We start from the raw sequence: 12,915 nt of genomic DNA, 5'->3' as shown, positions 1-12,915 counted from the left end.
GCAGACAAAAAATTTGTCTCTTTCTTACAATTGTTAAACTTTAATAATTAACAATTGGGCATCACTTCTACCATTTGCATACCCATTCCCGTAAACTTTATCATAATACTATTCATGGCAAAAGTTGAAAGCACCCAATGCACCACACCATACGGCAAACAAGGTTTGTCCAACTTTAATTTTTAAATAATAGTATTTTGGCATTATTCAACTGTGCACTTCCAGTAAGCTTTCACACCTTCAAACTCACGTTACTATTCATCATCTTCTACCTTTTGCACACCATTTCATTATGCAGCTTTTTACATATATTACTTGAAGGATTTATTCCAGCATCATAATTTCATCATTTCTTAGGAAAAACCCATGAATCAAATTTCCTTATTCTAGGAGAATCATAAATCTAACAACCTAGTGCTCTGATACCACATGTAAGTTTTCATTGATCTTGATTACATGACATTAGGATCTTAAGAATTTATGATTCTCACTACATCAACATAATTACACAAGGAAGATGAGAATTTACTAACCTTGATCCATGCTAATTGGTTCTTGATTTCCTTGCTCTAGATCTTCAACTCCTTACCCAATCTATCCCTTGATGCTAACTTAATTCTCTCAAGACTTTCTTGATGGTTTAATGGAAGAGAGAGCTTCTTTAGAATTGTGTACATCAGGGACAGAACCCTTCACTATTCTTATACAACTTCCATCAAGTTGTAATTGCCATTAAGTCCCTCAAATATATTAAATCACATTTTAACCCTTATTTATTTTCACATGAGTCACTTAATAGTTGGGTAATTCTAACAAATGAAGCATTTCTTCTAATGCTCTTGTGAATGTGTTTGTCCTCAGTGCTGACTGGGACTACTGGAGTTGAGTTGGATTGTCCAGGTCCAAATAACAATAGTAAGAACATGAGCTATCAATGGAAGTCATTTTCTTTATGATTTATATGTTGTATAGGATGTTTGCACATACATTTGTTTTTTTATTAGACATGCTTTATAATATAATGTATATATAAAAAACCTATTTTCGAAGGTACGAGTTGTCAAAACATGCACATCGAAGGTCACGGAAAAATATAAAGAAAAGGCTAGAATAGATAGTAGACTTTTGGCTAAAAGTAGGATTTCCAAATATAGTAGTTGTCTGAAGACAGGAATTTCATTCTACTGTTACTGAGAGAAATAAATGCATATGGTAAGAATTTTAGAATTGCGGGTAGAGTTTGGACACTTTTACTTTTAATCTTTCTAGTACGAAATATGTTGAATTTTATTTTCTTGTAGTATTGTGCATGATAAAAAAAAGGATAAAGTAAAATATATGCCTTTTATTTTCAATAAAAATGAAAGTAAATTCATGATATCATCACCTAAAAGTGCAGTACTTTCAACCTATGGTATTAAAGAATATATTATAAAAATGTTCAGTGGTTTAATACCTTTTTATTAAAATAAATTTTACTTAGATAATTTATTAAAATATTTCATCAATCAAATTATATTATCATAAGTATTGATATTCTCATTATGTTAATTTTAATTGTATAAACATCTGAGGATTAAATGTATTTTTATCTCTAAAATAAAGCATACAAGTTTAATGTCCGTGATATTTATATAATCCATTAAATATATTATATTTAAAATATAAAGAAGGTTTCGTGTGTAGTAAAAAATAAGTTAACTGAAATTAATTATTTCAAACATTTAATCAACAATATTGATCTAGTTTATCTAATTAATTCAATAAAAAAAGATTAGCACTTGATCTTATATATTGGTTTGTCAATTTATAGTCATCTTTCTTTTTAATGCCTACTAACAACTTAGATTTAGATAATATAATAGCTACTAAAAATCTTCATGTGATACAATATTTTATCTATGTACTTAGGACTATTAGTGGAGTTTGAAATCTCATTATACTTAAAAGTGACTCAATGTTTACACTATAGTAAGATACATAGTTTTTACCACATTGTTAATAGTCAATTCACATAAATAATTCACATTCAATTATATACGTATGATTATTAATAAATCTCCCAATTTTAGTAAATATATACTCAATCCTCATAATTCATGATATATCTCTTACACAATATTTTATTTTTATTTTTCATAAAGTATCACTATTTATGTTTCACCAAACTCTATATATAACAATTTAAAACAATTATACCGCTCTTTTAATTTTAATAAACCAAGAAAAGAGAAAACCTTTCACAAATAGAGGTGACTATTGGAACATAATTCACATGAATGATCGAAACTGTAGAAAAATAATAATATTTAGACAACATTTTTCTCATACAAACTATCATTCATAGTTTAAGCAACATATATTTCTCATACAAGCTATCATCCATGGTTTAAGTAACATATGGTTGTCTATTTCAATCAAAACAATGTTTTTCAATCCAAAGTAAGTTTTCCTCTATACATTATTCAAACTACGCATATTCTAATTCAATTAAGTTTAAAACAAAAATTTTATTAAATAACATAAGATCCAAAATCAACTTCAAAATCTCAAAAAAAAAAAAATACAACATCAATAACTTAATTTAAATTAACAGATATAACTAACTAACTAACTATATATATAAAATCAATTCTTTTTACAATAATACTTCTAATTTCATCATAATTTTTGTGACACAAAATAAACAATTGACCATTCATATCTCAATTTAACAACAACACAAATATAATTAAATTTATAAGTATCTATCTTAAATTTTGATCTCTTGAAATTTTATTCTCTGTATTATCAATTTCCAAAATAATAAATCAAATAGTTTCAATGATGATCTTATTTTTTGTAATCTTTAATTGATCTAAAGACTAAGAAAAAATAAATAAGTCTTGACTAGCTCTACCAATAATATCTAATTTACAAACCAAACATATACAAACATAAACTAGTTGAGATTTATCTTTTTAACTTAAATATCACATACAACTACACATACTCTTAATACATGCAACAAGAAATAATATATATATATATATATATGATTAAAAGAAATTACTTATAATAAAAAAATTATTCAAACCAATGTCTAATACTTTATCATCTCCTTATTTGTAAGTTGTGATGAAAGAAAAGATGTGAAACCATTTCAAAAGTATAGAAAAAAAAAACTAAAAGTGTTATATTTATAGAGATAAAATATTTTAGATAAGTAAAAAATAAATTTATCTCTTATTATATACAACTTTTATAACTTTTAAATAACAAAATATTTATTTATTTTTATTTATTTTATTTTAAAAAAATCCTATAAAATATATTAGTAAGAACTGCAACTAAATTTACTATGTAGGATCAAAACAAAAAATAATTAAAAGAAATAAAAAATAAAGCTATAAAAAATATTTTAGTGGAACAAACAGTCAAGATAGTTTTTTTAGGAAAAAAAAAAGTAAATAGGAGTATATTTTAAGGATATTTAAGCCAACATTTCATTCATATTTTCAAACTTGAATCAAACACATTCCGTTTTGCTTTATTTGATGGAAATGTACCTTCCTTGTCTTTTATCAGATGGAACAGCAATGGTTACAGTGCAATATGCTTGGTAATTAACGACTGATGAAGAACCAAAAATGGTGGAGGAACTGTAGATTGAATGGACATAACCTATTTCTCAATGTCATACCAATGTAAAGGCAATTTCCTTCTCACAATTCACAAACCAACCATTCCCTCAGTGTTTCTGTTTCTGTCTTAATGGAGAAGATTAAACTTGGCATGAGATTTCAAGGTAAGGTGGCCATTGTGACGGCTTCCACTCTGGGAATCGGCTTTAGCATAGCCCAAAGGCTTGGTTTGGAGGGTGCATCTGTTGTCATTTCTTCTCGGAAACAGGTTCATTGATCAGTGTTTCAAATTTCCCACTTTTCACTTTTTTCTTTCCTTTTGTAGCTAAATAAGATTACAACCGCACCTTTTCTTTCAATATTTAACATAGGTATGCGTCCCATACCCGAATTCGAAATCATTGAATTAACTATTCAAGGTAGTTTCTGTATGGTAGTTTATTCATGGCATGTTGGCACTTGGTGACCCCTATGAAAGTCCTCTGTTTTAGTGGTCGGATATGAAGAATTCTTTTTTTTTTTCCTTTTAACTGATTCATTTTGTCGTTGGAAAATGAGAGGAAAACGGTGATGATAGGATTGGAGGAATTCTGTTTCGTTGCTGCAGCAAAATGTTGATAAGGCTGCTGGCAAACTGAGAGCTCAAGGAATCGAAGTATTGCCTATTATTTGTCACGTTTCAAATGCACAACAAAGGAAGAATTTGATCGACAAAACTTTACAGGTGAGACTCTAAACTTTCTTCAGATGCACGATGAAATTTTTATTCGCTTAGAAAATATCTTGTCCAAGCTCAAAGAAGTCTCCTGTGGATTTCATCTACTCCAAGCATGAGAAGTTTAGTCCTTGTTTTTGTACGTTTATCGATGGGCTCAGTAAAAACTTTTGTTACTGTTATCTGACTGATGAATCATTTAGAAAAGTTACATGATTTTTTTTTTTATAAAAGCTAAATGCAAAAATTATTATAAAAGCTCTCGTTAAAGTCATTCTTAGAAAATTGTTTAATGTTGTTGGAGTTCTCTAATATTGAATCAAGTTAAATGTGGAAAGTTGTAAGTTGTTATATTGAAGAAGACTTATAAACGAGATAATAGTGTAAAATATGTTATACTTCAAATTTTTAGATGCAAGCTTGAAAGTATGAGACGAAAGAGACCAAAGGAGTTTTTTTGAGTACGTCTCTCTTTCGTAATGAGACCATGGTGAACTAACTTGGAAGGAATGAAGAAAAGTTTTCCACTTGGCGAGTGGTGGAGAAAATCTTAAGGTCATTAATCGATGACTTAGACAATATTGTACGTGTTATTGAGGAGCTCATGAACTTGTCAACGCTCTCGGTTGAAGAGTTTGCTAGGTCGCTTGAGGCGCATGAGCAACATGGAAAAGTCTCTCGATCAAGCACTTCAAGCAAAGACAACAAGAAAGGAAGAAGCTCAGAACACTCAAGACAAAGGTCGATACCAAGGAGGTATAGAAAAATATCCTAGTGGTAAAAGCCATGGAAAGGAAGAAGAGAAAGAAAAGTCCAGCCAACAAAATTGGTGTGGCCGAGATCGAGGTCAATGGAAAGGAGGTCGATCAAGCAACTCTAGTGTTGAGTGCTTCAAGTGTAGCAAGTACGGTCATTATGCAAAGGAGTGCAAATCAATTAAGCGCTTCAGTTGTGGTAAGGTCGGGCATTCGCAAAAGATTGCTGATTTAAAACTGAAAGAGAAAAGACAACCAATCTCGTCAAAGAAGTTGAAGAAGAAGCAGTGTTGTTGACATGGGATGTAGCTTGGGGGTCGAGTACAAGCAAAAGGAATTCGGTAAGTAGGTCGAGTATCATAAATCATTCGAGTAGCATGGATATATCGATAAGACGTGTAGATAACCCAATCAGCTTGGTGAGATGTCTGGATAGCTTATAAAGCTTGGTAGAGAGTGTGGAGATCTCAAATAGGCCGAAAAGGGACATGGAAAGCTCGATGGAACATGTGGCTAGCTTGGTGGAACATGAGGTTAGCTTAGTGGAGCATAAGGTTAGTTCGGTTAACTTGATTGGGCATCTACATAAGTTGTTTAAGTCGGTGGAGCAAGTGAATTCTCGGAAAGCTTAGAGGAGAGTCTGGGTAGCTTGGTAAAGCATGTAAATAGCTTGTATAAGTTGGTGGAGCAAGTGGGAAGCTTGGATAACTCAATAGGGCATTTGTACAGCTAGGATAGCTTGAACACAGAAATGAGCTTGTTATCCAAATGCTAGAGCTTACAAGAGGCATTTTACAACAAATAATTGACAAGAAAGTTAAAAGCAATGCAGAGTTACAAACAATTTTAGAGAGAAGAAAGCAGGTTTTGCATAGACAACGCTTGGAACTTGAACAAAAAGTGTTAAGTTTGCAAAAGTAGTTACGTGTCGAGAATGATCTTAGACTTATACTAGAGGGACAAGATAAGAAATGATGACTTGAAATGGATAATGAGTTTAGTGAGAGAATTGTCTGATCTCTTTAAAAGAGCTCGATCTATTGAGAGGTATTTGGTTAATGACAAGTCAGTCACAAAGACAATAAAGAACCTAGTTAGGGACAAGTTGGCCAAAGTTAAAAAGAAGTCAACCAAAGCAAAGAACAAGTCAGTCACAATGAAAGCAAGGTTGATCATGAAGAAAATGAACTTGACTATTAATGAAAGGAACATTCTTATTGTGGGTTGTACGTGGCAAAGTCAGATACATGAAAGACAAAAAAAATATTTAAGTTTACAAGACAGTTTTGTTACATAAACTTAAATATGAATAGTTACAAGTTGTTATATTAATTGTCATATTACAAAAGTTAGGACATGCAATAAAGTTTATTAATTGTGATAGTTATAATTAAAACATGTAGTTGTAAGGTCACGTTAAAAGGCCTATAAATAATCCTTGTACTACTCAATGCAAACATACAAGTCATAGTACTAGTAAATTATTTAATAAAGACTTATTCTCAACAAATAGATATTAACATTTTGGTTTGTAGGTGAAGTGAGATTTTCACATGACCTTTGAAGATAAATTGTATTTATCCCTTTTTAATTAACATTGAACAAGTGAGATTAATCAAAATTTGTCATGATTAGGTAATGCAAAATTCTAGCACAAATTGACCAATTTCCCTGGCTTCGTTACAGAAGTATGGAAAGATAGATGTCATTGTGTCGAATGCTGCCGTACATCCTTCTGTAGATCCCATTTTGCAAACACAAGAATCGATCCTTGACAAGCTGTGGGAGATAAATGTCAAATCCACCATTCTTCTTCTCAAGGTAACTAACTGTCTAATATAGTAACATGGCAAAGCCAAAAGACTATATGAACAAATGCAATATATTATGTGTTTAAGCATATTATCTTAATGTAACTCCATGGAATAAGATGAAATTGAAATTTTGTGTGGTGCATTGCCCATTGCATGGTTTATACAGGACGCAGCTCCTCACTTGAAGAAGGGTTCTTCTGTTGTACTCATTTCCTCACTTGCTGCTTATAACCCACCACCTACCATGGCTATGTATGGAGTGACCAAAACAGCAGTTCTTGGACTTACCAAAGTAAGTACTTGGCCTGCATTTGTTCCTTTTCCTTCAAACCTCGAAAGTATTTTTAACTTTATTTTTCTTTCTATATGGTTACTTTATTTAACTCCTTGTGTGGTGGAGGCTCTGGCAAGTGAAATGGCGCCCAACACTCGAGTGAATTGTGTTGTTCCTGGAATTGTGCCAACTCATTTTGTTGCACTTTATACCTCTAATGATGCTATAGTGAGTATCTATTATCCAAAATGGAGTTTTAGTTTTAACTATCAATTAGTAATTTGAATGAATTTTCTTGGTGTTGTATTATAGAGGAAGGAACTAGAAAGGACGACATTGATTGGAAGGCTTGGTACAGCTGAAGAAATGGCAGCTGCTACAGCGTTTTTGGCGTCTGATGATGCTTCTTACATAACAGGAGAAAATCTCGTGGTTTCTGGGGGAATGCCTTCCAGGTTGTAGTTCCACTTTATTGAAAATTGTTAAAAACCTTAACTGTAACTTTCTAAACATCAATTTAAGTGAGTAAACACACAAGAAAGTGAAATGTAAAGCGCATTTTAACTTGATTTTAATCAACATTTACACAGTAACATGGATGGTTTTCGATTTTTACAACTACTAACGTAGGCAGGATACAACATATCGACTTAGTAATACAAGTTAAGGAAACTTGACAAATAAAATTTAGCTACATTCCGGCTAGAATTAGCTCAAACATAAGAACACAACTACTCTGAACCCCTTCGGGCTCCTCTACCTATGTACATATATAAGCAGAAAAAGTACAACCCAACTTCGTGGATACATTGATCGATGACTGACCTTCTCAAAGTGATTGTAGTTGGACTGGTAAATCCTTGCGTCATATTAATCAAATCTTCTGATTATCATGACAATTTTAGTAGTGCTCTTAGAATAATCTTGCAAGCCATTTTACACAAAAACCAGTAAGTGGAAAGTACTTCGATTACTTAGTGTAGGATTTCCCCATCAGTTTTGTCATTTCAGAAGTGTGTCACACTGATCTGCAAGCAAAAGGAAAAACTAAACAGGAATGACATCAGCATTTTGATTATCTTCGCATGTCAAGATAAGCCCTTCAGCATAGGTTGGCAAAAGGCAGCGGATCCACTGGCACCCTGTTGAGACAGGCTCGGCTGAAGGCACAATCATGAGCACATTATCGTGTCGTTGAACAACTCCCATCACACTTACGGTGCTACCTTCTTTGATGTACCTATGCATTTCCAAATTTACATTATAAGTACCAAGTCACAATTTGGAAGGAAACTGTTAAAAAAATGAGTAAAAAAAACACTTTTGAATGATTAGTAAACTGCAGAATAAAGCAGTCCATACCCTTCCTTGAGGCGCATGATCCTGTCATCGCTAGAGAGCTTGCGGTCCGCAAGCCAGCCTAAGAAATTAGGAGACAACTCTTTGTTATCCTTTGTTACATCAACCACGGTATTTGGTTCCACAAAAGGAGCAACCTTGGCACCGTAGCCTGCTTTTACCAATGCTCTTAATCCAGACTGAAAGTCTGATACATAGAAATCCGCTACATATTTCTGTTCATAGAAGATAATGAAATCTTTGGCTTTATGTAGAGTATGAGAGACATGATTATTACAATATATGGTCATATATTTACTGATAACACCAAACATATAAACCACAATCCTTAGGCAGCAGTTTCTCACATTAGAAAGGTTGCTGGTACTGACCAGATTACAAGATTCAATACATTTACAGATTTTGGTGATACATAACACATGTAGATCATGGTAACTTTATTAACTGTAAAACCATCATTTCAGTTAAAGTGGTAAAGCGGACATAATAATTCAGTTGATGAGTGAACCAAACATGAAAATGTATATATGCATGGAAAGCTCTAAGATAATCGTGCAAGTAGTTTTCTTATGCAGACTAAAAACAATTGTGTGCTAGGGCTTTAGACTTTTTGGTGAGCTTTACGAATTTCAATTTGGTGGATTAGTGTGGTTGGGCACCACAAGCATAGGAGTAAAACTCAATCAATCAAAAGCATATGATGGGAAGGCTCCTTATGCTGTTTTCAAGTTTCAAGCGAGCATCCACTCCTGTGTTTTTGCTAACTGCTATTTCAATGGAATCGTCATTTACATCTCCATTTTCTGTTTAAATCTCGACACGAGAGAAATATACACACAAGTTACACCTATACCAAGAAAGTGGAGACAGTTGAAGTGAGAGAAAATATAGTAGTATTTCATTCTAATAATATCAAATTAACCTTCGAGCATATTTATTATTGAGCAAATTACATTGATATGCAGCTATATTGTTAAACCAACATATTATATATAACTCGGAACAGGGCGATAACCTAAAGAGCAAAAAGCAGTAATCCAAACCCAAGTCTCAGATGGCATCAAACACGAATCTGAGCTCTAAGGTCTCCTTAATTTCAAGTTGCCTTAAAATTCCTTTCTTACCTATACATCAACTTGTTGCTCCTCAAACATCTATTCATTGTGTTATAGGTACCGATCAAGTAATGTAGATCTGTGCGCATTAGTAGTTCTCTCTTTAATTAAATTATGCTTGACCTTGAATCAATAGTACACAAAAGCATCAATAAGAATTAAACCAACTAACCTCAGAGTATCTAGAACCCCAAGTAAAGCAACTATGTTTAGGATTTGCTGATTTTCCACCCAATCCTTTGTACTCATATAATTCGGTGGAGACATACACACATCTCGGTATTCTTTGGTAGGATGACTCCAAAGGAATGCTGCCACATGTTACAACCTACAGGAAGAGACAGGATACATATAAAAAATACATTCTAGAAGTGTAACACGGATACAGGTATCAAGGTCTGTATAGGACTTTATCATCCATCCATAGAGCAACCCCTATTTGAGTGCATTGTGATAGGAGCTAGTGTTGAAGCAGTTCAGGGAGTAAGATTAAAAACTAGATATTGATTAATAACATAGCAACTGACAAGCCTGATATCATGATATATCCATAATATCTTGCAGAAGAGTTTTTCACAGCTAAGAGAGAGTTAGCACAAGTGAAGGCGAAGCAAAAATATACTACTTAAATGCCACAGTTAAACTTCAACATCAACAATCCTAAATACCATCCACCAATAGAAGAATCCAAGAAATTCATATTAAGTTATTTCTGTGAAGAATTTTGACTACATTTACATGCCAACCATTCTAGTAAAAAGCCAAATAAGCCATCCTTCTTTAATACTCTAGTACCACTAAAATGCACGTCAAACATCACCATCCCTGACCACCGTATCTGCTGAATTCATGAAGACACATTTACTCTTATTCAAGCTTCTGAACTAAGTAAATAATTCCACAACACGCAAGTTAACTCTTCTGTTTTGAGCCACGTTATAGACCTTCCAGTTTGTACCGTAAAATGAACAAAGCATACCTATACATCGATATCAGAACAAAATCTACCAACTTATAAATACTTGCATTCCAGACTCTATTGCGCCTAGAAGGAAAAAAAAAAAAAAAAACTTCCATCATATAGGACAACTCTAAAAGAGGCGGTCTCAATCACCACGACCAAATTCACTAGTTTTGTAAGTATCAAACCCAACCAACACCCCGTACCTAACATCACATTATTAAGAAAAAACAAAAAACCAAAAAAATAACTAGGGGGAGGATATATGATAAACAATGTTAAATTGAATGTTAGCTGAACAAAACAAATAGCATGCCATCAAGATGAATCTTCATTTTATGATCATGAAACATCACTGAAGAGTGATTATAACATTATCGTCATTGTCATAGGTAAGAAAGAAAATTACCCCCGTAACCTTAACGTACTGTCCATCAATGGCGCCTCTAAGCTCAGCATCAGGGTACCTTTTCACAAACCCTAAAAGCCCTCGTCTCCCCCAAACGCAATTCCAAGAGATCAAAACCACCACGGGCACAATAACCGCTCCGAGAGCCACCAAGATCACAGCTTTCTTCACTGCCACCACGAGAAACACCCCAACGAGCAAACACATTGCCACCACCACCATGAACACCCAAACCACCGCCCTTGACACTTTGAACCCCACCTTCACCTCCTCGTTCAGACTCGTCACCGCCGACCCATATACTGTCTTCCCTGCCGACGCTGCTGCAGACGGTTGCTCCAGCTGCCCCGACCGCCGACTCCCAACCGGGCCGGATCCCACCGGACCCGACGTTATCAGGCCCGTCGGCTGCAGCGCTATCGGACCCGACCCAGACGACTTCCTCGACATGGGCCCCGACCCGCTAAGCCTCCCCACTGCGGGGCCCGAGTTCGGCCCGGATCTCACCGACCCGGATGACGGCCGCGACGGCTTCTGATCAACACCGGGGATTTCTAACATTTTTCCCAGCTCGCCAGACTTCTTTGGGTCACCGCCGGTGTACGGTACGGAGCGTGAGGTCATTGTCGGCGGGCGGTCTTTCGGCTGTTCGGGTCGACCCGACACATATAGACCACTGCTGAGCTGGTGAGAAGGGATTCGCGTCCCCATTTGAGAAAAAAGAGCAACTTTGGCTTCACAGAGCAAAAGGGTATGTTTCTTCCTCCTGTTCCTGAAGGTGGTGATAGTGTTGGTGTTTGCTCCTGCACTTTGTGTGTGTAAGTGTTGGTGATGATGCAAGTGGAAGGAGAACTAAGTTAGAAGTGGAGGAGGTTGAATGGAATTGCAGAAATGGGGTTGAGGTTCCTGATAATGACACCTGTGTCCCTTGTCTGTCTCTTTGGCCAAATAGCTGTGCTAATAATGTTGGGGCTCTGGAGGGTATACCTCATTGTTGCTGGTTTATTTGCAGTTTGGTGTTTCTTCTGTCCCCACACTTCTTCCTTATTTTACCTTATTACCCTTTTCCTCCTTCTTTTTCACCTTTTTCCTGTTTGTTTTACCCTTTTTACAACTTTCTTTGCTTTTTTTTTTCTTCTTTCCCCTTTTTGTGCTGATTCCAGAGTAGGCAACTAACGGAGACAAAACTAAGGCAGCCCTCTAACATGGTAGTTCTGTAGTGAGAGTGTGCTGACGATGTTCTGTTCTGTTCTTCTGCTTTTCATTCAACTCATGCCTTCTTGTTATCTCTTCACACCACTCTATTAAATGGTTTACATCACACACGTGACAACTCTATTTTTCATTACATTAAGTTAAGGCTTGTTTAGTATATGTTTTGTCCAGATAATAGTTTTTTATGATTATCTATAAAATAATAACAATGTAAATTAAGTTACACATATTGAGTTACAATTAAATTTTTATGCACAATGCAGGTTAATTTATATAACATTGGGAGAGTAATTAGTTATATAACTAATTACATACACTAATTACATACACGTTGCTCATTAATGGATGGAGTTTTCTTGAATACTTTGTTTAATTTCCTTTGGTTTAAATTTAATACATTTCGTTTTCAATTTTACTTTTGAAAACAAAAAGGCCACAAATCTGAAGAGTTATTGCATATATTTTTTTCTTGCGTTGATTTAAATGTATTTATGGATAGATTTATATGTATCTAAAATTTAAACTACGCAGCAAAGGTATATTTAAATTAATTCGAGACTGTATGCTTTAACTATTACCATATATAAGAAAGAATAGTCTATTTGATATAATGTATATAGTAAATAAGATAAAGTAAAATATATTTTAAATAAATCATTTTTTATAACTTTTTTA

The 12,915-nt window shown here is 34.1% G+C and overlaps 2 protein-coding genes across 2 annotated transcripts; one reads left to right on the top strand and one right to left on the bottom strand.

Moving 5' to 3' along the window:
* The first annotated feature begins 3,591 nt into the window (after positions 1–3,591).
* Positions 3,592–7,774, top strand: LOC124832973 (tropinone reductase-like 3). Its single transcript, XM_047307327.2, has 6 exons — positions 3,592–3,891; positions 4,231–4,347; positions 6,780–6,914; positions 7,074–7,199; positions 7,308–7,409; positions 7,494–7,774. The coding sequence occupies exons 1-6, from the start codon at positions 3,754–3,756 to the stop codon at positions 7,641–7,643; spliced, it is 768 nt and encodes a 255-aa protein (XP_047163283.1). The 5' UTR covers positions 3,592–3,753; the 3' UTR covers positions 7,644–7,774.
* LOC124832972 (Ubiquitin-specific protease family C19-related protein) lies at positions 7,724–12,266 on the bottom strand. Its single transcript, XM_047307326.2, has 4 exons — positions 11,026–12,266; positions 9,828–9,983; positions 8,544–8,755; positions 7,724–8,421 (listed from the first exon to the last, which is right to left on the bottom strand). Exons 1-4 carry the CDS (start codon positions 11,734–11,736, stop codon positions 8,229–8,231), a joined length of 1,272 nt encoding a protein of 423 aa, XP_047163282.1. The 5' UTR covers positions 11,737–12,266; the 3' UTR covers positions 7,724–8,228.
* Between the last annotated feature and the right edge of the window lie 649 nt (positions 12,267–12,915).

The sequence above is a fragment of the Vigna umbellata genome, chromosome 5 (genome assembly GCF_029865625.1).
Source record: "Vigna umbellata cultivar VRB3 chromosome 5, Vumbellata_1.0, whole genome shotgun sequence".
NCBI classification, from domain to species: domain Eukaryota; kingdom Viridiplantae; phylum Streptophyta; class Magnoliopsida; order Fabales; family Fabaceae; genus Vigna; species Vigna umbellata.
This window is presented reverse-complemented; position numbering and strand designations above follow the sequence as displayed.